The 24,731-nt window shown below is 40.5% G+C and overlaps 1 protein-coding gene across 4 annotated transcripts in view; it reads left to right on the top strand.

The window, feature by feature from the left end:
- Positions 1-24,731, top strand: part of LOC110461855 (microtubule-associated tumor suppressor 1 homolog) — a 139,147-nt gene that overhangs the window by 62,870 nt on the left and 51,546 nt on the right. For 3 of the 4 annotated variants that reach the window (XM_021515568.1, XM_021515566.1, XM_021515569.1), the window contains exons 4-9: positions 3,232-3,352; positions 5,985-6,096; positions 8,210-9,353; positions 15,573-15,643; positions 18,773-18,878; positions 20,151-20,327. In XM_021515568.1, coding sequence (XP_021371243.1) covers positions 3,232-3,352; positions 5,985-6,096; positions 8,210-9,353; positions 15,573-15,643; positions 18,773-18,878; positions 20,151-20,327 — 1,731 coding nt within the window. The remainder of the gene's footprint in view (positions 1-3,231; positions 3,353-5,984; positions 6,097-8,209; positions 9,354-15,572; positions 15,644-18,772; positions 18,879-20,150; positions 20,328-24,731) is intronic. The other variant, XM_021515570.1, reaches the window with a different exon arrangement.

Genomic DNA, 24,731 nt, shown 5'->3' with positions numbered 1-24,731 from the left:
ATAAATCAATGGTTCATTGAGTACAGAAAAAATGGTTGCTCTATAAAAATGAAATATTGATTTTGACTGACTCACAGAGAAGCCAGCATCTACCAATAGAATTGGAGCTTGTCTGTATGGCAGAATACTAGATACCCGCAGTGCTGCTTCAAAACCAGCCTCCTGGAGTCTAATGTGTTAGGAAACTTGCCTTACTGATGATGTCAACAAATTGTTTAATATTTCCTTGTGTAAATGAAATATATCTATGACATTTTACATGATGTTTTCTCATTCTTTGTGAAATTCCTGACAAATCAATAAGATCGTGTTTTGTTTTTAATCGATATAACACAATTAAGAATTAAACACAACATTTGCCTGTACAAGTGTATATATATGTAGTTTATGTTAGCTGTGGTAGGGCTTGGTTATGAGCCTGTTTAACACACACAAGGTAAACTCTGCAAATGGAAATGATGAACGCTTGACCAGTCCTCATTTCTTGATAGGGCCCTTATATAATCCATCACAAAAATAAGCCAAGAGAGCTCTTTGTCATTCTTTCCCTATTAGACTATAACACCCCTGGCTTTTCTCTTGGAAGAAAAGCCCTGATCCTAGCTAGTGATTTAGTAGACATATATTTCACAGTAAGAAGGTTATCAGTTATGCTGGCTCACAGAAAACACATAGTATTTATAGAGAAGATTGTTGATATGGTAATATTTTCATTTATTGCCCTTCAGCAAAACAAACTGTTTACTAGTGAGACTTGTGTGATTCTCCAGGGGAAAATGTAAATTTACATAATTAGGCGCTGAATGTAAGCCTGGTGAAGAGATAACGGTAAGATAACGGAAGATAGTCTGTAGGGTATAAAGTCAGGCCTTTGATCTTACATCCCGCAGACTCTTCTACTACTAAAACTGAAACTTTAGTGAAAGAGGATGATGTAAACATTATACTGGCTAATTTCTGATCCGTCAGATCCTAGTAAATACTCTAATGTTGATCACCAGCCTTCGTTACAGCAATGTGCATTGCCACGGTAACGCTTGGATAATTCCATCAAGGCTAGAGTAATATTATGTTATTACGAAATTTAACATCTTGGATCGGATCTCGATAATTTAATCGGGTGTTGCAAATGTGAATTTAAATGTAGTTTTATTCAAATGAGGAAGTTGTTTGGTGTGGGTATGGTAGTGTACACAGGTGCTGACTTACAGAGATGTGCATTAAGATTCTGTCTTTTGTACGGTTTTACATTTAATTGATATCAAATGTTCATTTAATCGTGGCAGGGTATAAACATTCCGGAGAGCAACAAGTGAGATCAGGCGTGAGAGCAGGGGAGATAACTGTATACAACATCACAAGAAACTGGATAGATTAATATACCCATATATATGCAATCAGTGATTCTTGCTTTGGCAACAGAAATAAAAATAAATAAAAAATAAAGAGAAAAGAGATTTACAAGTTGTGTCACAATGTGTTGATAAACACTCATTCAACTTCATGCACTGCTCAATTATAATTACTCAAAGTAACTTGATGGCGGAAAACAAGACAGTCCCAATATAAAAATGACTAGAAAACAGTACAAGTTTACTTACCTAAATGATGTGTTTGGTACACTGCCACCGTAATCTCTCTACAGATAATCACTTGCAAATCTCTAGTCATCAATCATATCACAGTGATACTTAAACCAACACAAATCTCTAGTCATCATATCACAGTGATACTCTAACCACCACAAATCTCTAGTCATCATATCACAGTGATAATTAAACCACCACAAATCTCTAGTCATCATATCACAGTAATACTTAAACCACCACAAATCTCTAGTCATCATATCAGAGTGATACTTAAACCACCACAAATCTCAAGTCATCATATCACCGTGATACTTAAACCACCACAAATCTCTAGTCATCATATCACAGTAATACTTAAACCACCACAAATCTCTAGTCATCATATCACAGTAATACTTAAACCACCACAAATCTCTAGTCATCATATCAGAGTGATACTTAAACCACCACAAATCTCAAGTCATCATATCACCGTGATACTTAAACCACCACAAATCTCTAGTCATCAATCATATCACAGTGATACTTAAACCACCACAAATTTCTAGTCATCATATCACAGTGATACTTAAACCAACACAAATATCTAGTCATCATATCACAGTGAAACTTAAACAACCACAAATCTCTAGTCATCATATCACAGTGATTCTTAAACCACCACAAATCTCTAGTCATCATATCACAGGGATACTTAAACCACCACAAATCTCTAGTCATCAATCATATCACAGTGATACTTAAACCACCACAAAGCTCAAGTCATCATATCACAGTGATACTTAAACCACCACACATCTCTAGTCATCATATCACAGTGATACTTAAACCCCCACAAATCTCTAGTCATCATATCACAGTGATAATTAAACCACCACAAATCTCTAGTCATCATATCAGAGTGATACTTAAACCACCACAAATCTCAAGTCATCATATCACAGTGATACTTAAACCACCACAAATCTCTAGTTATCATATCACAGTGATACTTAATGCACCGTAACACTGGCTGGTTCCTTTCAAATTGATTCAAAGGTGTGACTCAGACCTTTTAAAACATTAAGCTGTTGATTTGTGGCGCTGTTGTCGCAAAACTCTTGACGCCTGTCTCATTTGTTTTATCTTGCAATAAAAAATATGGCCTCTGCGCTGGAGTGTGAGAAAGCCACCAATCAGATTTGTCACTAATGCGAGAGAGCGGGGCTCCCATCATATTTTTTCATTTTGACAGAAATGGTGTATTTTTTCTCGTCTACATTCTGATGTAGTTATTGTTCCCTGCCCTGTTTCCATCTGTCTGATGATTTGTCAGTCTGTGTTTGTCGATAAAAACCATGAGATGAAGATGTCATCAGTTGAAATGGACCTATTATTGGAGCTGTTTTGCTGGTCAGTAAGAATCAGTGATAGAACTGCTTTGTAGGATTTAAAAAGCTGTCCACATTCTCATCTTAACTAAATATATTCAAGACCAGGATTTTATAATGTCATTTGCTAAGGTACAGTTACAGGGTCGGACTTTTATAAAATGTTTGAGTGTTAAAGAGTTTAAAAAACATCTTTGTTGATGCTTATTGTCTTGTTCTGATTACTGACAGTATCTTAACGATAGTAATGACTCTGATGTTTTGTTTTTCAGGGGTGACACACGGAACTGTGCGGTCTCAGGTAATGGACAGTGACTCGGACCTGTACAGTGATACGGGGACTATCATACCCGAGGATGACACGCTCAACAGCAGCAGCAGACTACTCGACTTGTATGTATCAGGTTAGGGTAACCTTAGAGATTAGGGTTTTACCCGGGTAGGTACAATGTCTCAGGTAATCGACAGTGACTCGGACCTGTACAGTGATACGGGGACTATCATACCCGAGGATGACACGATCAACAGTAGCAGCAGACTACTCGACTTGTATGTATCAGGTTAGGGTAACGTTAGAGATTAGGGTTTTACCTGGGTAGGTACAATGTCTCAGGGAATCGACAGTGACTCAGACCTGTACAGTGATACGGGGACTACCATACCCAAGGATGACACGCTCAACAGTAGCAGCAGACTACTAGACTTGTATGTATCAGGTTAGGGAGACGTTAGAGATTAGGGTTTTACCTGGGTAGGTACAATGTCTCAGAGAATCGACAGTGACTCGGACCTGTACAGTGATACGGGGACTATCATACCTGAGGATGACACGCTCAACAGTAGCAGACTACTCGACTTGTATGTATCAGGTTAGGGAGACGTTAGAGATTAGGGTTTTACCTGGGTAGGTACAATGTCTCAGAGAATGGACAGTGACTCGGACCTGTACAGTGATAAGGGGACTATCGTCCCTGAGTGTCAGGGTCATAGGTCAGGAATAGAATATCAGGGTCATAGGTCAGGATTAGAATATCAAGGTCATAGGTTAGAGTTAGAGTATCAGGGTCATAGCTAGGTCGAGGTGGAGGATGAACAAGGTTAGACTATGGTTATAGGCAAGAGTAAGAGGGTGAATGTCTAGGCTAGAGGGTCCGTTAGATTAGGGTGTACTGTCAAGATTGATCTTATAATGTTAGCTTCAGCTCAGTCTGAAATCAATATTTTACAGTTGTCTTATGCTTTTGAGACCAGTCCCTCTTCACACATTTTGAAGACATTCCAGGCTGTATAAATATTTATATGCTTTGAGAAGTGTCCATTAACAGTTTCGCACCTGTCACATTTAATATGTTAACGAGATGTAAATGTGTCGCCTGTCGTGATTAGAAATACTAAATGGTGATGCGTATAATTAATGGTAACCGTCTATAACGACGGTAATAATTAACCTGTAAATCAATCACCTGTGTGACCCTACAGTAATTATATATAATCTTACACCGATTTATAGCAGTGCTCAACAGTTTTATACAGATATAAGTACGTTTGATTTGTTGGTAAACAATACAACTCCTGCGTACAAGTACTTTCATTTCGTGTGAAGTATTCATAGCTAAATATATCTTTAAGTGTATATTGGATTTTAAAATAAATTGATTTTGGTGTTATGGTACATATAAGTATGTGATATTGCTAGGAACATATAGTCCTTTGAAGTAAAATTTCATTGGAAAACGAAAAGCATTCATCTCTACTTGATAGTTTTTATTTCTGTGTCAGAACTTACCCGGAGCACGTACTTGCTGGGAGTCCTTATTTATTGTCGGGTTTTCACATAAAATCTGCCTGTTAAAATAATTAAGCACAAACCCATCTGTTAGTGTACAAGTGTGTGTTATATATAAAATGTGTGTACACTTGGGCCTTTTACAGTCAATCTTAAACACCATCTTCAATGCAAATTGGATTTTGAAGTAACCACGGAGGAATTTAACAATGAACAATTTAAAAGTACTAGCAGAGATTTGTGAAGATTAAAAGTTGAGTTGTGAGTGAACGTGTGGATTAGAGGAGGGCGCTATAGTTATCGTGCCCAGCAGGTCAATCTACAGATCAGCTCTGATAACACTCTGATCAGGACTTGATGCACCTTAGTGTTACAGATTGATCAGGCGTACCTGTTGCATTTTTACCTGTGTTTTTATCTGTTGTGTGATGATTGGACGCCACAGTGATTTACACGATCAGGGGTTACTTGACTCCCTAGAAGCACAATACAGCATGGCGATTAGAAAGGAAATGTGTTTGTTGTAGTTTAAATACTGAACTTTAGTATTTGTACAGCTTCTATTGTACCGTTATACAATGTCCCATGGGTCACTGGCGATCACTGGGGCGAGATCACGGTCGGTAAGGTGTTCGTAAAAGTTTAAAAGTGAAAAAAAACATTGACTGATACGATTCATTCAGAGTGGGTTGTATCCGTGTTTACTTAGTTGTTTAGTAGACGCGGCGTAAAAAGCACAGCGTATCTGACACAACCTCGTGGTCTGTATAGTAGCTGTGATAAATAAACACCGTGGATACTACACAGTATTACGAGTAATTGACTGTAAGTATTTATATTGATGTTATATATCATTTACCTGGATTTTACAACATCCTGTGTTCTGTGCTTCACAAAACTTACATCCTGGATCTACCATTAATGCTTTAGGACAAAACACGTTAACTGGCCATTCGTACCTTGACTGTATTTTGGTCGATCTTGGAATTTACATCAGAACAGTCACTGATTTTGTTTTTATCTGTAATTATAACACAGAGAGAGAAATATCTTTATACAGCTATTTGAGGGAGCATGACACCTTGCCATTATATATATAATTAATTGTTCTGACAGAGTACAAGAGCACCTTTATCTCAAATATAAGTTTACAGTAGTGATTTGTAGTAGTTTGATAGTATTAGCAGTACAAAAAGAGCTTTACCACAAACTTCTGAAGATTGTGTCGTTTGGTTGTAGAGAAAACATGAGTTCCCTGTTGATGGACGTCGAGGGGATGGAGTCCAAGGATGTGTTGCCAGTGACCGATGGTCAAGTCAGCAGTCAAGACGTTGTTACTCCTCAGGAAATGGTCAGTATAAAAAGCAGTGTCTAGGCACTCTGGTCAGTGTTTCAGCTGGCTGTAGGCGCTAACTCTAGCTAGTTCTATTTGACAGTTTCTTGCTGCAGCGTTAGATTTTCCTGTCCTGTTAATTTCGTCCTATAATTCTCCGTCCTGAGCTGTCTCACCACTCTATGTTGACCTAAATTCCATGGCGATTATTCCGTTTCTCGTGGTGCCGTTCTGGTACTCGACATTTGTAGACTGGCAAAGTTAATAACAGGATATACAGTGCACAAGTCTAGGTACATGGTGGAAATTTCAGGACATTGTGGATTCACTTATATTTCACAAGATATTTTAGAATTTATATTCCCAAAAAGAAACGATTATGAATTTAAAATCTTGCTGACATTTATTCACACACAAACAAAGGAACAGCTAGGTTATGGTCATTGCTCCTGTCGCAAATTCTAATGCTTGCAAATACATTGCTGGAAAACAATCTCAAAAAGTGTTGGTGAAAAATAACTGATTAACAGTAAAATACACTTCTCTGCCTTATCTTTTACAGATATTTGTAACAATTCATGTAACCATATTAAATTTAACATAATGGATGTAATCAAACCTTTAAGTTGACAAAATGTGTTGGAACAGATGAACTCCAACTATTTAATTGACCAGGTTGATAGTCTGTGTTATCTGACATTCCACTCCATTTAATGTGTGACTACGTAGGGAGCTTGTTTGTTGACGATTTCCGCTTGACGTAGTATCGGGGACTATTACTGTTGTCAACTTCCAGTAGGTGTGATAAATTGCTGAATAAGGACTGAAAATGATACATCTGATAGCACTTTCCTTGTGGTAATTGATATTTTTATCAGGAACATCTCGACACTAAATATTGCCCTAAATTCTCTAATAATGTATACAGATCTCTGAAGCCCTGTCCCAGTGACGGCATCCGTCACAGAATATGTACCACTTTTCTAGATAATTTCGGTCCCAGTAACGGCATCAGTTACAAAGTATGTGTTGCTGTTCTAGTAAATACAGGTCCGAGGGACAGCATCGGTCACAAATATGTACCGCTTTCCAAGATAATACATCAAAACACACAAACATTAAATGGGATGTTGTCTGGTGTGGGACCTGGTCATACCGAGTCTGTCTACCTGTCTGACAGCGTGCCTGTCACATTGACACTTTATATCAATCTGGCCACTGTGTATATCAATCCTGTCCCCGTGTATACCTAAAGGCACTAGCCTCTGGAGTGGTTTCTAACAAACATGGAAGCTTGGCTCCTTCCTTTAATTCTGGTATATAGGGGGATATCTAAAGACTGTGTTTCTCACAACTGTTAGTGTTGATGAAGTGGCCCTAGTGTCCTCAGTCCTATCATGCAGGCATTACAGGTATGTGTTTGACTTCTTGCTTGGATGGATTTTTTTTTTTTTTAAAAAGGAGTAGAATGTGTATCATATGGTATCTGAGGCTTGATCGTCTGTTACAAAAATTGCACATGGGAACTTTTGTGTGAGTGACATCATTGAGAAGAAAATTTAGAAATCTTGCAGTAGGGGATTTTTGTTTTAATCAAGTATTTTTCATTTCAACTTGTTTTATTGAGCAATAAATGTACAAGTGAGATGTGGATTGGACAGTAGAATGAGCCTTTCTAGTCCTCTCCAGTTACATTGAGCGTGAAACTCATGTAGAAGAGGAGGCAGGATTTGTTATAGATGTCACCACAGGTTAACAACTTGTAGAAATCTCGGCCAGATTTGTTGCCAGAATTGTTCTTCCTGCCTGTTATCATTAGTCTGTCAGAAGGACTGTGATTGAGATAAATGATATAAACTTGTTAGGTATGAAGCAGCAATATTGGTGTGTATCACAATGTTCCGTAGAAGTATTAGAGAGTGAGAAAGAACTGGGCTATCCATAGTGATACACATGGGACAAACTCTTAACTTGTACATAACTTAATCAGACATCCAAGTGATCAAATTTATTAAAAAAAATATCTTTTTTTCTACATAATCAAATATCGATATATTATTCTAGAGACGGGGGCCAGTCTACATCAATAGTTTTGTTTACAGTATGTACAGAGGTGATTTTCTGTTTACAGGTACCTGTAAGTCAGCATCCAGTCAAACAGACAAGTTCACAGATGGAAGATGACCGAACAGAAGCTGACCAAGGTCAGGATGTCAAGGTCACGGAGAGTCAAACTGTTACCGAGGTAACAGAAATTTCGGGAAAAGAGGTTGTGGATAAAACAGTTACTGATCAGCCACAGGACCCGGACAACGACACTATGTTGAAGGTCACGGTGGAGGTTGTGGACGATTCCAATTCTGCTGTCACGGAGACGGAGGTTAAAGGTGAAGTGTCTGTGACCTCACAAGTTGAGGAGAAAAATGAAGAGAAACAAAACGTTTCTAAGGATAAAAGTGATACAGGTACAACAAAGAATAAATTTAAGTTCAAAAAGAAGAAGGAGGTGGAGAAAATAGAGTACAAGAAACCCAATGTGAATGTGAAATCGCGCCTCGGGGATTATATAAAGGCTCCGCTACCAGTGAAGGCTAAAGAGGAGGTCAGGGAATCTCCCAAACCTAAACAAAATACTGAGAGTAAGAAAAAGAATTCTAAGGAGGATGCGGATAAATCCAAACAAAATAGTGGCGAGGGTGTTAGTGAGGAGAGAAATACACGCAAAAAGGTGGAGAAAGAAATACCCAAGATCATCAAACGTAGCCCTCCGAAAAGTAAGTGGGGCAACATCATGTCGCAGATAGAAGAGGAAAAGGGCAAAGTCAAACCTAAGTCTGAGGTGAAGAGTAAGTTAGAGACCTACCTCTCTACACCCGCCCCAACTCCTCCTCCTCCTAAAAAGGAGGAGGCAACGAAGGAGGCCAAGGTCAAGATAAAGCTGCCAGCAGTGCCTAAACCTGACTATAGTAAAGTCAAGAGCAAGCTTTGTCTGGGGCCACCACCCCCCATCATCAAACGGGACCGGTCTCCATCAGGAGGCGGGCGAGCTCAGTCCCCGCGCCCGGGGCGGCTCTCGAAAGGCGAGAACAGTAGACGACCCTCCTCTGTCAGCTCTGCTGGTAGCATAGTGCCTAACCTGGATCTCAATGACTCCCTTGGCAGCAGTGTGTTGGATTCTGCACTTAGTTCAGCTCGGAGTAGCCAATCAGAGACTAGTCGGACAAGCAAAACAGAAGAAGAGTCTACCACACCTCGACCTGGAGGTAAACCCGAAAGTAAGTGTCATGGGGGGACTGTAGTGGAAGGAGGGGCCTCCATGTACAGACTGAGGGGGGAGGGGCCTCCATGTACAGACTGAGGGGGGAGGGGCCTCCATGTACAGACTAAGGGGGGAGGGGCATCATGTATAGGTGGAGGGGGGAGGGGCCTCCATGTACAGACTGATGGGGGAGGGGCCTGCCTGAACAGACTGAGGGGGGAGGGGCCTCCCTGAACAGACTGAGGGGGAGGGGCCTCCATGTACAGGCTGCGGGGGGAGGGGCCTCCCTGAACAGCCTGAGGGGGAGGGGCCTCCATGTACAGACTAAGGGGTGAGGGGCATCGTGTATAGGTGGTGGGGGGAGGGGCCTCCATGTACAGGCTGAAGGAGGTAGGGACCTCAATATATGGGTTGAAGGATGGGAGGGGCCTCAATATATGGGCTGAAGGATGGGAGGGGCCTCCATATACAAGCTTAGGAGGGTGTGGCCATCTAAACATATATGTATTAGGCTATTAGATTATTGGAGTAAAGGGGGCTCAGACTAAAGGTTGCTATAATTAGTAGTTTAATAAACATAGAATTGAGGTTCTATGTTAAGGAACTGGAGTGGGAGAGGGATCCAGGTGGTTCACTAACAAACCAGAATGGGGGTTCGGGGGTTCTTTTGGATGGAGGTTCATGAACAATAGACTGAGAATTGAGTCGCTATACGATGGGGGTTTAATAATCACAGACCGGAGCGTCTAGAAGCCACAAGGATTGATTGGGGATGCAATAGGCACAGACTTCTACTCTTATTGAACCCTAATAGACAGATCTAATGTTCTAGGTCAATAATTCCATCATGGTTATCATAGATTGGTGTTGATTGACCTAGTCCTACTTATGATTGTAATCTGACCAATCAAGTCTATGTATTGTGCACTGGTCAGTTAGGGTGGCGACATTGAGGTGATGACTTTAACAAAGTCAGGGACGCCTACAAATCTACACTATTGGTGGATAGGTTGATTTTGTTGATAAATATTTCTGATTGCAAACAGTGATGATAGAGTTTCTCTCCTGACAAACTAACTTAGAGTTGATCGGTAAACTGCCCCAGGCTACAGACCTGATAAATACATTACTGCTCTGATGGTCATTTAATCTGTCCAGTTAAGATGTCGGGGAGATAATAATGATGTACCACATAAACTGACCATTGATTGATACATGTTAGACACACTACTGACCTGAGCACACAGACTGCTACTGGAACCTTCATCTCTTTTTTCCAATGTTAACAAAATCCTAGGATTGTAGGTTTTAGCCGAAAAATTTACTGTTTTCTTTGAGGAAATTTTATATCAATTCTACCTGATATTTTCATAACTGAAAATATTTTCATATGTTAGATCCAGTTGAAGTAGCTATTACATATCTCTCAGCTTTGAAACTTGATTCCACAGACATCACCAACTTCTTATCTTGATATTTACTTGTAGTATGATCATTATTGTCAGCTTACAACCATTTTCGGTGAAAATATCAGCAGAAATGATTTATGAGGCAGTACCCCAAACATCTTATAAAGTTTACATCCAGGTGATTCTCTACTCCAGACCCTGTTCCTAGTGTCTTGTTAGTGTCCTTTGACCAGTAAAAATAATAATAAGGGTTTTCAACTCAGAATTTGTATTAGCATCTTCACCTGCATAATTTCTAATTATAAATGAGATTCAATTTCTCTCATGTTTAAAAACTTTCCTTGTTGATAAAAGATGCCTAATCTCAACCTCTTGATTTGTTGATGAAAAGAACACCCTCCTTAATTGCCCCCTAGAGTTGTTGATTTAAAGAACATTCACCCTCCTTGCCCCCTAAATTTGTTGATTAAAAGAACACCCTACTTGCCCCCTAGATTTGTTGGTTAAAAGAACACCCTCCTTGCCCCCTAGATTTGTTGATTTTTAAAGAACACCTTCTTGCCCCCTAGATTTGTTGGCTAAATGAACATGCACCTTCCTTGCCCACTAGATTTGTTGATTAAATGAACATGCACCTTCCTTGCCCACTAGATTTGTTGATTAAATGAACATGCACCTTCCTTGCCCACTAGATTTGTTGATTTAATGAGCATGCACCTTCCTTGCCCCTAGATTTGTTGATTTAAAGAACACCCTCCTTGCCCCCTAGATTTGTTGATTAAATGAACATGCACCTTCCGTGCCCCCTAGATTTGTTGATTAAATGAACATGCACCTTCCTTACCCCCTGGATTTGTTGGTCATTTAACCCCCCTTTGCTTCATCGTTAACTACACACTTTATACTCTATATAATTATCAACATTTCTCTACACGACTGCTGTGCCTAGACTGACCCCAGCTGTATGTAACTAGCTGATCAATCATACACAGATAAAGATAACTGTTAAACGTCTTATCAAAGTGTTTTTATCACCAACCTTATCCCTATATCTGTCAATGATACCAGTTGTAACATACACTGTTGTAGTATTATAGCGGTGTCATGTTGCTGTGGTTAATGATTTATTATCATAGCATTTCTCCTTGTATAGTTACAATATTATATCAAATCAAACTTTTCCATTCCATATGCCCTCTAACATTTAATGCAAAACCTAAATTGAAGCGGGAAAAATATCGTCTTCCAGGGAGCTTCTAATGAGCCGGGATTGTGATAGTTTTAGGAAAAAGACTAGGGAAAGTGGGACCTTGTATTTCAACATTATATGCACCACACATCTTTTACACATTCTGTGTAAAGGATTTCTGATACAGATTGTGTCAAGGTGGCGTAACTTGTTTTGGATGTAGGGAATTTTGTTTTAGCTTTGTGGTAGAAGGTGTAGGGTTGCTGGCTCACTACTCCTTCCCATTACACTGGTACTACCTAGTCGATAGCTCTATACTCCTTCCCATTACACTGGTACCTATACCTAGTCGATAGCTCTATACTCCTTCCCATTACACCGGTACTACCTAGTCGATAGCTCTAGATACTCTTTCCCATTACACTGGTACTACCTAGTCTATAGCTCTAAACTCCTTCCCATTACACTGGTACTTCCTAGTCTATAGCTCTATGCTCCTTCCCATTACACTGGTACTTCCTAGTCGATAGCTCTATACACCTTCCCATTACACTGGTACCACCTAGTCGATAGCTCTATACTCCTTCCCATTACACTGGTACTACCTAGTCTATAGCTCTATACTCCTTCCCATTACACTGGTACTTCCTAGTCTATAGCTCTATACACCTTCCCATTACACTGGTACTACCTAGTCGATAGCTCTAGATACTCCTTCCCATTACACTGGTACTACCTAGTCTATAGCTCTATACTCCTTCCCATTACACTGGTACCTATACCTAGTCGATAGCTCTATACTCCTTCCCATTACACTGGTACTACCTAGTCGATAGCTCTATACTCGTTTCAAGTCAACACATGTGATATTTATTTTTCCAGTTTAGCATTTCTCTGCTCACTATAGATTATTTTCGTGTGTTTATTTTAGCTTACATGACATAATGAATTCAATCTATAATTTCCTGTCGGACTCCTGCCTGTAGACCTGTTGTGTATTGGTGTGTTGTTACGGGGTGGGGGACAAAACACATCATTTCCTGGCACTCTCCGATTATATACGTAATGTGAGATAACTCTGTCTGCAGTCTCTACGGAGAGCTAGCATCCTAATCAATATTCAAAATTGATCAGGTCAAACTGTGGTTTATTTATTTCCCTCGGAGGCACTGCATGGGTATATACCAACATGATTGTGTCAGTATTGATCTGTAGGACTTATAAACACCCACAGCCACAGCTAAACTGTGTCTGCATGACCTGCCTTTTACACTCTAATTTAAACAATTTCCTCTTGATAGGCCTTTTATTTGACCTAAATCAATTACACTGTTCACAATGAATTCGGTTTCAAAAATCGAAAGGGAAATGATTAATGAAGGTATTAAGCTACATTTAAGTTTTAAGTAAGTCAAGATAAAACGAGGTTGAGATTGTTAATGGTCGCGTGACTTAATTCATTGTATGGATTTCTTGTGTGTGGTATAATGGATTTGGCATTGTAACACCTGTGTTAATAAGATAAATACAGGTAAAAGGTGACAGTGGTAGGTTAAGTAACAGTTGTGTGGGTATAGTGAAAATCACCGTATGATTATCGTAAGAGCTGAAGGGGATCACAACATTTTCTGTACACATTGGTTCTAGTAATCGCCCTTGGTTTTATTTATTTTAAGACAATGGAAATAAAAGTATCTAGGGTACAAAGCCATTACTGGGAACAATAGTTAAGTTGTTGGTAAAAGTCAGTCATCCGTTTGAAAACGTGTGTTCAAAAGGGATGACAGATAATTAGAAAAACAGGAATTGAAAATATTGAATGAGAAGTATTGATGTGGAAGACATCTGCGTCATATGCTTTATAATACATTACCAACTAATTTTGCTCCAAGAGTGGATACCAGAAGGTATGTTGCAGGGTGATTGGTATCGAATATGTAACTATAATAGGCGGGGTCCCACTAACTGGTGATGCCTGGGGACCTGATGAAGACTCGGCCATCTCTTTAAGAGTCGAAACGAGGATAGTCGGCCAATAAAACCCCACTAACAGGTGACGCCTGAGCTGTGTTGTGATTGGAAGCCCGCCTATTATAGTTACTAGATTTATTTTATTGGAGATTTTTATAACAAAACCATTTGTGTCTTAAAAGCTCATTTAATATATTAAGATCAAATATTTACACATTGGCATTGTAATCAGCACTACAAAATTACCAATGCAATGGAAAGAGTATCCTTTATAACATTCTTAAATTAATTTGAAGTGAAAATAAAGTATTCGTTACCGATGTAGAAACACCATGTTATTATAGTAGCTCATGAATTAGAGCTAACACACTACACCACGCGTTCACTTGACAAGTGCCATTGATGTCCAGTATCACACAAATCTACTGTTGAACATAGTTTCTTGTTAAATTGTTTTTTCAAAATGAAAAGTTGGTTTTGCGATATTTGATATTTTTATTGTGTCTGGTCATCTGTGCCGAGACTGTGACTGCCTTTAACCGAGGTAACAAAGACCCACGGCTGTACATTCAATTAGTGCCTTGATAAGTATAACTCGTATGTAAGAAATGTTATATCAGTGACTCTACAGATAAGCTGGCAAGATAACAGGTTTTATCCCTTTAATTTAAATGTCGATCCAACTGAGAAGGTAGCTTCAGGTTTCCGAGGTACACTTACATTTCTCTTATCTACAATATTTATACTATTGGTATGTAAAGGTTAAAAAACCCTGACTTTTCCTCTGTGTATATATATATAAAGAAAACTTGATTAACCTACTTGTGTTAACCATTTACATACGTTTATATCATAATGTCACACATCAAGCTAGCGGTGTATGATATAAATAACATTATTTGTATGGGGCCTTGCTTTCTCTTTCTGTACCGCTGCGTTATTGGAGATACTTATCGAGATCACTCAAGTGTCCCGTGTTGTGTGTCTGCAATCATGTTAATCAAAATGTCATGATGCTTATTGACAGGTTTATTGGGTACATTTTAACTTCATACTTGAAGTATTACATGTTAGATTTGGGGCAGGGCTGCCTGAACACTACAGATTGAGGTGTATTGACTCCCACTGTGTGTACTTTTGTGTTAATACACCTATTAGTCCCTTTGTTATAAATTGAAAGCCATTTTGTGTCCTTCACTGATCACTTGGTTGTCCCAGTCTACCCAGCTGTCCAAATGGGTACCATAATGTTGTATTCTAGAAGACCTTTTTACATTGGTTGCCCAAGTCTGCTAAGGTGCACAAATGGGAATGAATATATTTGATCGGTTGGTGTCACGATGACATCTTTTAATATCTAATGATATAGCTGGTCTTTTGATTTAGTAATTAAAAATATTCATTTCATAATTTATACAAGTTTAACAGTCCTATAAATACCTGCGGTAAAACCATAATAATCTGGGCTCCTATCTCCAATCAGATTTCCAGACATTGTATATAGTCAGAATAACACTTCTTTTTCATCTGTCAGTATGTATACTGACAGACAAGAAATAGGTAACGGAGACATGTGTAAAGATTTGATGACTGTACCAGGGAAAGGGCCCGGTGCTTTCCAGTGACTTGTATACATTTTCTAAGACATTTACTATTGCTGTTGTAGATCCTGCGGTGGCTTTGATCCGGCGAGAACGGCGGGACAGTTCGTCTAGTTCAGTGTCCGACAGTTCTCAGGTAAAACTACAGGTATCTTTGTCCGTCTTAGTACTGCAGGTACATGTACCCCTGTCTATACCAATACCTACTCAGTGATTAATATACAATTCATTTTTACAAGTCCTTTTCAACTGTATTGCTAAAAACAATGAGTCCCACAATGTTAAATTTAAGTATTTCCAGAAATTCTGTGAGTCCCATAAAAATTCTATGAGTATATAGGACTCTGGACTTGCATGTAGATTTATCACTGCCTATCCCAGTTCAGTTTCTATCCAAATAAACCTGTCCCTCCCACTACCACTGCTAAATCTCTTCCTTCAGATACCTCCTCTCTACTAGTACCACTGGGTCATATATCCCCCAACATCTCTCCATCTTAAATCACTGGTACAACTCTCCCTCCTTTTATCTCTCTGTCTGTCCTTCCCGAAACCTTTTCCCCTCCAGTCGTCGCATCTAGCCCTGTCTGTCCTTCCGATACCTTTTCCCCTCCAGTCGTCCCATCTAGCCCCAAGCCAGTTTCCACTAAATATCCTGCTCCCTGTTATCTCCTGGCCTTTATAGCTAGTCTTTAACTCTTTTCTTGTTCAACATCCTGACACAAAGTTCACCTCTTTTTCTTCCCCTTTCCCAGCCCAACCTGTCTCTGTCCCATTCTGTCTCCTACAAACCCTTTCCCAGCCCTACCTGTCTCTATCCCATTCTGTCTCCTACAAACCCTTTCCCAGCCCTACCTGTCTCTATCCCATTCTGTCTCCTACAAACCCTTTCCCAGCCCTACCTGTCTCTATCCCCTTCTGTCTCCTACTAACCCTTTCCCAGCCCTACCTGTCTCTATCCCATTCTGTCTCCTACTAACCCTTTCCCAGCCCTACCTGTCTCTATCCCCTTCTGTCTCCTACTAACCCTTTCCCAGCCCTACCTGTCTCTATCCCATTCTGTCTCCTACTAACCCTTTCCCAGCCCTACCTGTCTCATTCCGTTTCCTACTAGCCCTTTCCCAGCCCTACCTGTCCCATTCTGTCTCCTACTAACCCTTTCCCAGCCCTACCCGTCTCTATCCCCTTCCGTCTCCTACTTACCCTTTTCCAGCCCTACCTGTTCCATTCTGTCTCCTACTAACCCTTTCCCAGTCCTACCTGTCCCCTTCTGTCTCCTACTAACCCTTTCCCAGCCCTACCTGTCTCTATCCCATTCTGTCTCCTACTAACCCTTTCCCAGCCCTACCTGTCTCATTCTGTTTCCTACTAGCCCTTTCCCAGCCCTACCTGTCCCATTCTGTCTCCTACTAACCCTTCCCCAGTCCTACCTGTCCCATTCTGTCTCCAACTAACCCTTTCCCAGCCCTACCTATCTCTGTCCCATTCTGTCTCCTACTAACCCGTTCCCAGCCCTACCTGTCCCCTTCTGTCTCCTACTACCCCTTCCCCAGCCCTACCCGTCTCTATCCCATTCTGTCTCCTCCCACCCCTTCCCCAGCCCTACCTGTCTCTGTCCCATTCTGTCTCCTACAAACCCTTTCCCAGCCCTACCTGTCTCTGTCCCATTCTGTCTCCTACTACCCCTTGCCCAGCCCTACCTGTCTCTATCCCCTTCTGTCTCCTACTAACCCTTGCCCAGCACTACCTGTCTCATTCCGTCCCCTACTAACCCTTTCCCAGCCCTTCCCGTCTCTATCCCCTTCCGTCTCCTACTTGCCCTTTTCCAGCCCTACCTGTTCCATTCTGTCTCCTACTAACCCTTGCCCAGCCCTACCTGTCTCTATCCCATTCTGTCTCCTACTAACCCTTGCCCAGCCCTACCTGTCTCATTCCGTCTCCTACTAACCCTTTCCCAGCCCTACCTGTCCCCTTCTGTCTCCTACTAACCCTTTCCCAGCCCTACCTGTCTCTATCCCCTTCTGTCTCCTACTAACCCTTTCCCAGCCCTACCTGTCTCTATCCCCTTCTGTCTCCTACTAACCCTTTCCCAGCCCTACCTGTCTCTATCCCCTTCTGTCTCCTACTAACCCTTTCCCAGCCCTACCTGTCTCTATCCCCTTCTGTCTCCTACTAACCCTTTCCCAGCCCTACCTGTCTCTATCCCCTTCTGTCTCCTACTAACCCTTTCCCAGCCCTACCTGTCTCTATCCCCTTCTGTCTCCTACTAACCCTTTCCCAGCCCTACCTGTCTCTATCCCCTTCTGTCTCCTACTAACCCTTTCCCAGCCCTACCTGTCTCTATCCCCTTCTGTCTCCTACTAACCCTTTCCCAGCCCTACCTGTCTCTATCCCCTTCTGTCTCCTACTAACCCTTTCCCAGCCCTACCTGTCTCTATCCCCTTCTGTCTCCTACTAACCCTTTCCCAGCCCTACCTGTCTCTATCCCCTTCTGTCTCCTACTAACCCTTTCCCAGCCCTACCTGTCTCTATCCCCTTCTGTCTCCTACTAACCCTTTCCCAGCCCTACCTGTCTCTATCCCCTTCTGTCTCCTACTAACCCTTTCCCAGCCCTACCTGTCTCTATCCCCTTCTGTCTCCTACTAACCCTTTCCCAGCCCTACCTGTCTCTATCCCCTTCTGTCTCCTACTAACCCTTTCCCAGCCCTACCTGTCTCTATCCCCTTCTGTCTCCTACTAACCCTTTCCCAGCCCTACCTGTCTCTATCCCCTTCTGTCTCCTACTAACCCTTTCCCAGCCCTACCTGTCTCTATCCCCTTCTGTCTCCTACTAACCCTTTCCCAGCCCTACCTGTCTCTATCCCCTTCTGTCTCCTACTAACCCTTTCCCAGCCCTACCTGTCTCTATCCCATTCTGTCTCCTACTAACCCTTTCCCAGCCCTACCTGTCTCTATCCCCTTCCGTCTCCTACTAACCCTTTCCCAGCCCTACCTGTCCCCTTCTGTCTCCTACTAACCCTTTCCCAGCCCTACCTGTCTCTATCCCATTCTGTCTCCTACTAACCCTTTCATATTCTTTATAAATACCAGTTGAAGGTGTTTTTATGAAATTTACGGTGTTACAAACTTGATGTAGAGATTCAAACAAAATCTTACAAAAGCCATAGGAGTTACCTCCCTTTAAGTTTTGAGCCAATTCCTGGACTACGAGACAAAACCTACTCATTATGTAACTGTTGATTTTATTTCTGCCTGTTTATTTTAGGGTTCGGTTAAGGTGATGAATGCTAAGAACTTGAAGGCTTCAGAGTCGGTTCCGACGAGGCGTAAATCCATGCCCGTCAAAAGCAGCATCCAACCTCCCATGAAGTGTAAGTATAGTGCATCGGCTCGCCGAGGGGAAAAAGGCATTAGAATTATTTACATAACACCACTAACTATTTCTCAAACCTTTAGCTTAGAAGGTGGTGTTTGGAACCTCTCCGTCAATCAAGACTGTTTTAATTTTACAATTCTATAAATAAGATACTTTTTTATTAGCTCCCTAACCTTATAATTAACTGCTAGCCTGACAAGTAGTGGTACAGAGCTCAGCCAATCAAAGCTGGTTTAGTAGGCTTGGTAATACATGGAGCATGAGATTAGAATTTACTGTAGACAGATAGATGATAGTGCCTAGCAATTTAATTGGTTATCCTTTTATTTTAATATGCATGAATTTAGAACCAGGAAATCAACCAAAAAAAAGGGCAATTTTAAAACTCCACAATCTCTGACTGTCCCAGTTAAAAATATACCTGTATATATAGTAGAAGTTAAAACTCCACAATCTCTGACTGTCCCAGTAAAATATATATTTGTATATATAGTAGAAGGACCATCACATGTAAATAATAATGAAGTTCATTGTAGCAATTTAAGTCATTATAAAACACTCCGCAGCTAAAAACCCAAGCTATATATTATCATTAGTGGGTACAAGTATAAACCACACGCTGGCTGCACACAGCTTTATGCCACAGCTGAACACCTTATTATACATAACTGTCTCGTTTTCAATCTTTTTGTGATTGTTGCACTGAGCAGTGGCTGATTTTATATATAGCATTGCATCTTCAAGTCATTCACCCCTGAAGACACATTTGAACTCTTCCAATTCAAAGGTTGGGATAGTTCATTATGAAATTTCAGGGGTGAATGTGTTAATCTGAAAGTACAAGTTAAGAACCACCATTCTACATACAAAAAGTATAAAAGTACTGTTTGAAACATCCACTGACAAACCATTGTCAGATATGTATTCTGATGTACCTAGTGGTGGGGGTAACCTGTGGTGTAGGCCAACTTTACCTCTAAATCAGCTTATTATATTCATATTTATATACTTATATATTATAGTATTGCATGGAAAGCCTATTGTCATGTGCCTTAAAGCATTAAAAAAGAATGATGCACTGCTAAGTGCAGAAAACTTACTATGCTTTATATTTCTTGATAATGAAAAAAATACCCCAGAAATCTTGTACAAAGATTTACGATAATACCCTTGAAGATTTGTATTTATTGCAAAAGAAAAGAGAGATCACCATGACAGTAGGTTTGGTGTATGGTATTTTTATAACAGCATGTCCTTGGTTCTATAGCCCCCAAGGAGCGATCACCAGCTCCCTCTTCCTCAGGAAAACGGCTCTCACCTACTGATGCACCGCCAACCACCAAAGCAACAAATAACACCACTAACAAAAAAACAGGGTCTTCCTCACGGACCATTAACAAACCACAGGTCCCGAACAAGTCCAGTACGCCTCAAAAACAAACTGGTAAGTATAAGGGACCACAGGTGGGACTCAGGGCCTCCTAATGCCCAGGAGCATGTCATAAATAATTAATGAAAGACATCTCCAAAAGCTAAAAAGCTTACAACGATATAGATTACAGCGAAAGATACAGCGAATATGGCAAGTGGTGCTGAGGTGACCCACAAAATCTTCACAGGGCTCTCATTCAGAGCTGGCAGGCATATCAGAGTTACCTCTCTTTCCTCTATATTGTAAGCAATCATAGTTTGAAAGTTGAAATTATATGATTCTATGTTTTCAGTTAAAATGTGTGTATTGTGTGATGGTGACGGAGAGAGAAGGAGTTGTCGTGTGTGGACAATTGTGGACGGGGTTGTTGATTGTTGAGGGAGAGGAGGAGTTGTCGTGTGTGGACAATTGTGGAGAGGATTGTTGAGGTAGAGGAGGAGTTGTCGTGTGTGGGCAATTGTGGACAGGATTGTTGAGGTAGAGGAGGAGTTGTCGTGTGTGGATAATTGTGGACAGGATTGTTGAGGTAGAGGAGGAGTTGTCGTGTGTGGACAATTGGGGACGGGGTTGTTGATTGTTGAGGTAGAGAAGGAGTCGTCGTGTGTGGACAATTGTGGACGGGGTTGTTGATTGTTGAGGTAGAGGAGGAGTTGTCGTGTGTGGACAATTGTGGACAGGATTGTTGAGGTAGAGGAGGAGTTGTCGTGTGTGGACAATTGTGGACGGGGTTGTTGATTGTTGAGGTAGAGAAGGAGTTGTCGTGTGTGGACAATTGTGGACGGGGTTGTTGATTGTTGAGGTAGAGGAGGAGTTGTCGTGTGTGGACAATTGTGGACGGGGTTGTTGATTGTTGAGGTAGAGGAGGAGTTACTGTTCCTAGCTTCCCCTCCGAGTCAGGAAATGAGAAAGAGATGGGAAGTTCCTACTGGGAGGGAACATGTGTTGCACATTAATTCCCTGGCCCTGTACACTGCTATCTGGCTGCCAATTTCATGCCTTGCTAATGATGATTGGAGCTGGGGCATGTTAAACACGTGCTCAAGTATTCACACTTTCCTTACCAGTTGGCCGTAGTTCTATTTAATAGCTTCCAAGCTCGGTGGAGACGTGAGGTGGATGTCCCCATTGATATCGCCTCCCATTACACACTATTACATACCAGAGGGTGCAGCAGGTATCCCTAGCATCTCATTTCCACAAAATCACAACTCTTTGTCCTCAAACTTTTACTGTATGCAACCTAATAAAATCTCTTGGTACATTGTACTTAGCAATCTGAGAAAATAAAAATGATTGATTCTCAAAACCAGCTAGTATAGACCTTTTAAGTTCATTGGTAATATGTGGTGAAGGAATTGGACTCTCAAACCAGAAAAAAAGGATAGGGTGGTGTTTGTACGGATGGGGCACTTATTGTGTCAAATAATGTGATAGTGTTGAAAATATGTTTATTAGACTAACATTCTAGGTTACTCTAATGGTGTAATGAGTAGATCTATCTTCTTCATGTGATCTGAAATGCAAGATAATAACTGATTGGACTTTCAAAAATTCTAAATAAACAAATAGTTGTTCATATAATTGAAAGCCCTTAGGAAATTCATACAATAAGTTACATATTGTAATGTATATATCCTGACCTCGGCTACCTCAGTACTCTATTGAAGGTACAGAGTTGAGGATGTAGTCTATTAGGGGAGTGTAGCCAGTTAACAGGGTAAATTGGCCAGAACCTCTGTAGGGATGGCATTGCAGCAGATTTGTTTGTTGTGGGAAGATGTTACCAGCAGTTATCTACAGTCACACCAGTTTGTAGAGGGGCAAAACTATCTGTTTGAAATCTAATGAAATAAACATGGCTCTTCAATCTTCCTGTCTGGTTGTAATAATCCTAGAATTCCCATTTTCTCAAAACTGCATTCGTTTCATTTAGAAATTAAATCATTGTTATTCTTTTCATCTCCTTTGAATAAAATTCTTTTGTTTCATATATACGACCATTAGAGATGACAGTGAAATTATTGATGGATTACTCATGGCGATGAGGAGGGGGGGTCTGGGGGTGGGGAGGGGGAGTTATGTAAAGTTAACTCGATGTTCATGTTGCGTTTCCTGACAGAGAAGTAACAAAGAGCTGCTAGGAAATGTTCTAATATCTAAACATGTGCCATTCTCCAAGTGTTTCCTACATTTAATGTCAAGAGGTATCTCAAACGCCATATGGCTAGTCCTGTATGTTAAACTTTCTCTAGATCCTTGAAAACTGAAATAATGTGTTAGGAGTTGAGGAGATACCAGCTGTGATATCCAGTTTTTAAAGTCCGTGTTATTGTCACCAGCTATTGGGTGCTATAAATCATACAGTGTTATCTGTTCAGTAAATGTTGTCTATAGAGACACCATATACTCATGTATATACAGCAGGGGGAAATCAATAGTTCAAAAGGGGCTGTGCTTTGTCTGTGATAACTGCGTTTGTAAGGAATGGGCGGTCCCATAGAAGCATGTTTTATTTCTTAAATGCCACAAAAGACCTTATCAGCATGGCATGTGGAACCGTACATTGTTATGTATGTAAAAACAGCATAGCCATACATCTAGGTTAAAAATTAATTCATCGGTTCTACCTGAGAAAGTGTACCCAAGTCATAGGTGAAAATTGAAATCCGTAGGCTATTATGCATATCCACACCTGGTTGGGTTTGAAAACTAAATCTGATTTAGGGTCCTAGGGTAGATTCACCCCATAACACCGAAGGTGTACACCAGTACACATATTAGGGGCCAGCATGTCTTACGGAGACTCTTATCCGTCTGTAAATGTCAGGCTCGGGATATGGAGTCCACAGAACTTATGCAATGTTTCTATTTGATAAAAGCGTTCCATTGTGTGGCTGATTGTCCGGGCAGAGTAATCTCCGTCATATATTTACAGACACCAACAGATATGGTCCAAGTACCTATGAGTGGTCAATATTTTAATACTGATGAGTGGTCAGTATTTTTAAGCTGTTTGACCCTCATTGGTTTGGATGTGATCTGGCCAACACACATAATGTCACCATGGTTGGTCTTGGATAATACAGTGGATTCCGTATAAAACTTTTTGGGATTTTTACAATTATTGAAGATAATTAAGTCAGAAGAAATATGGAACTTCTATAAGGGTCATCATTAGTAAAAAAAAAACATGTTTGATTAATAATTCCTGATGTTATGTTATGCTAAAAATTGACCTGTCTTCCTGATGGTCAAGTACAGACATTTTCTTTACTTAACCTTATGGTCATTGTGGAATGATTCATGTGATGGTCCTTTGCTGATGGTCAATGTGGATTGGTAAATCTGTATTTCACTTGGTTCTACACTGATGGTCACGATGTCAATGACAATTATGGCGACCAGTTATTAATGGTCAATATGTGATACAACATGTTATGGTCATTCACTGGCGGTCAGTGTCTGTTGTAACACTATATAATGACCGGATAGACCATGAGGGTTAGTGACCTTGAGTGGGTAACCTTGGTGGACAGAGGTTACCATTACTTTGCCTTTGTGTCGGGATGTTACTTTATAATCGTGATGGTCCACTGGTTGACAGAAAGGTCCAGTGTCTCTGGTTCTCCAGACCGCTGTACCAATGAAGGTAAGTAGAGCTGATTTTATTGCGGAAACTATATAAGACCTATATCCTGTGTTTGGGTTCAAGGATCAAAGGTCCAAGGTCATATTACAGTGTGTAGTGTATAGGAGGACACTAGCTGTTATCTCTCCGATTGTTAGCTCCCCCTTCCAAGCTGTGGGGAGATATTTCTTGTCTCCGTGGCAACATTTTTACCATTTTTAGACCACAGGTGTTGGCCAATGATTATACAGAAGCTCATTAACCTTTGAGTGTTATCATTCAAGGTCAAAGGTCATAAATGTACTTCTTTCTACTATCTTTTATTGGGTTTCTTTTAGACCTGACAGTCATTCTCCAACACAACTTCACCTGACCCCAGTCATAACTTCAAACAGATTTAGTGCAAACTATTGTTTTATTTTTAAACTTGTACCTGTTGTTCATTCATAAAAGAATATTTAACAGGGATAACGAACAAGCCTCCAGATGATGTGAATTCTTCTCCTGAAATCTAGTAATTCTTCCCCTGAAATCTAGTAATTCTTCTCTTGAAATCTAGTAATTCTTCTCCTGAAATCTAGTAATTCTTCTCTTGAAATCTAGTAATTCTTCTTCTGTATTTCTAGTAATTCTTCTCCTGAAATCTAGTAATTCTTCTTCTGTATTTCTAGTAATTCTTCTCCTGAAATCTAGTAATTCTTCTTCTGTATTTCCAGTAATTTTTCTTTTGAAATCTAGTAATTCTTCTCCTGAAATCTAGTAATTCTTGTCCTGTATTTCTAGTAATT

This window comes from Mizuhopecten yessoensis, unplaced genomic scaffold (assembly GCF_002113885.1).
Source record: "Mizuhopecten yessoensis strain PY_sf001 unplaced genomic scaffold, ASM211388v2 scaffold10687, whole genome shotgun sequence".
In the NCBI taxonomy this organism is placed as follows: domain Eukaryota; kingdom Metazoa; phylum Mollusca; class Bivalvia; order Pectinida; family Pectinidae; genus Mizuhopecten; species Mizuhopecten yessoensis.
The sequence above is the reverse complement of the archived record's forward strand: the minus strand, read 5'-3'. Positions and strand labels throughout refer to the sequence as shown.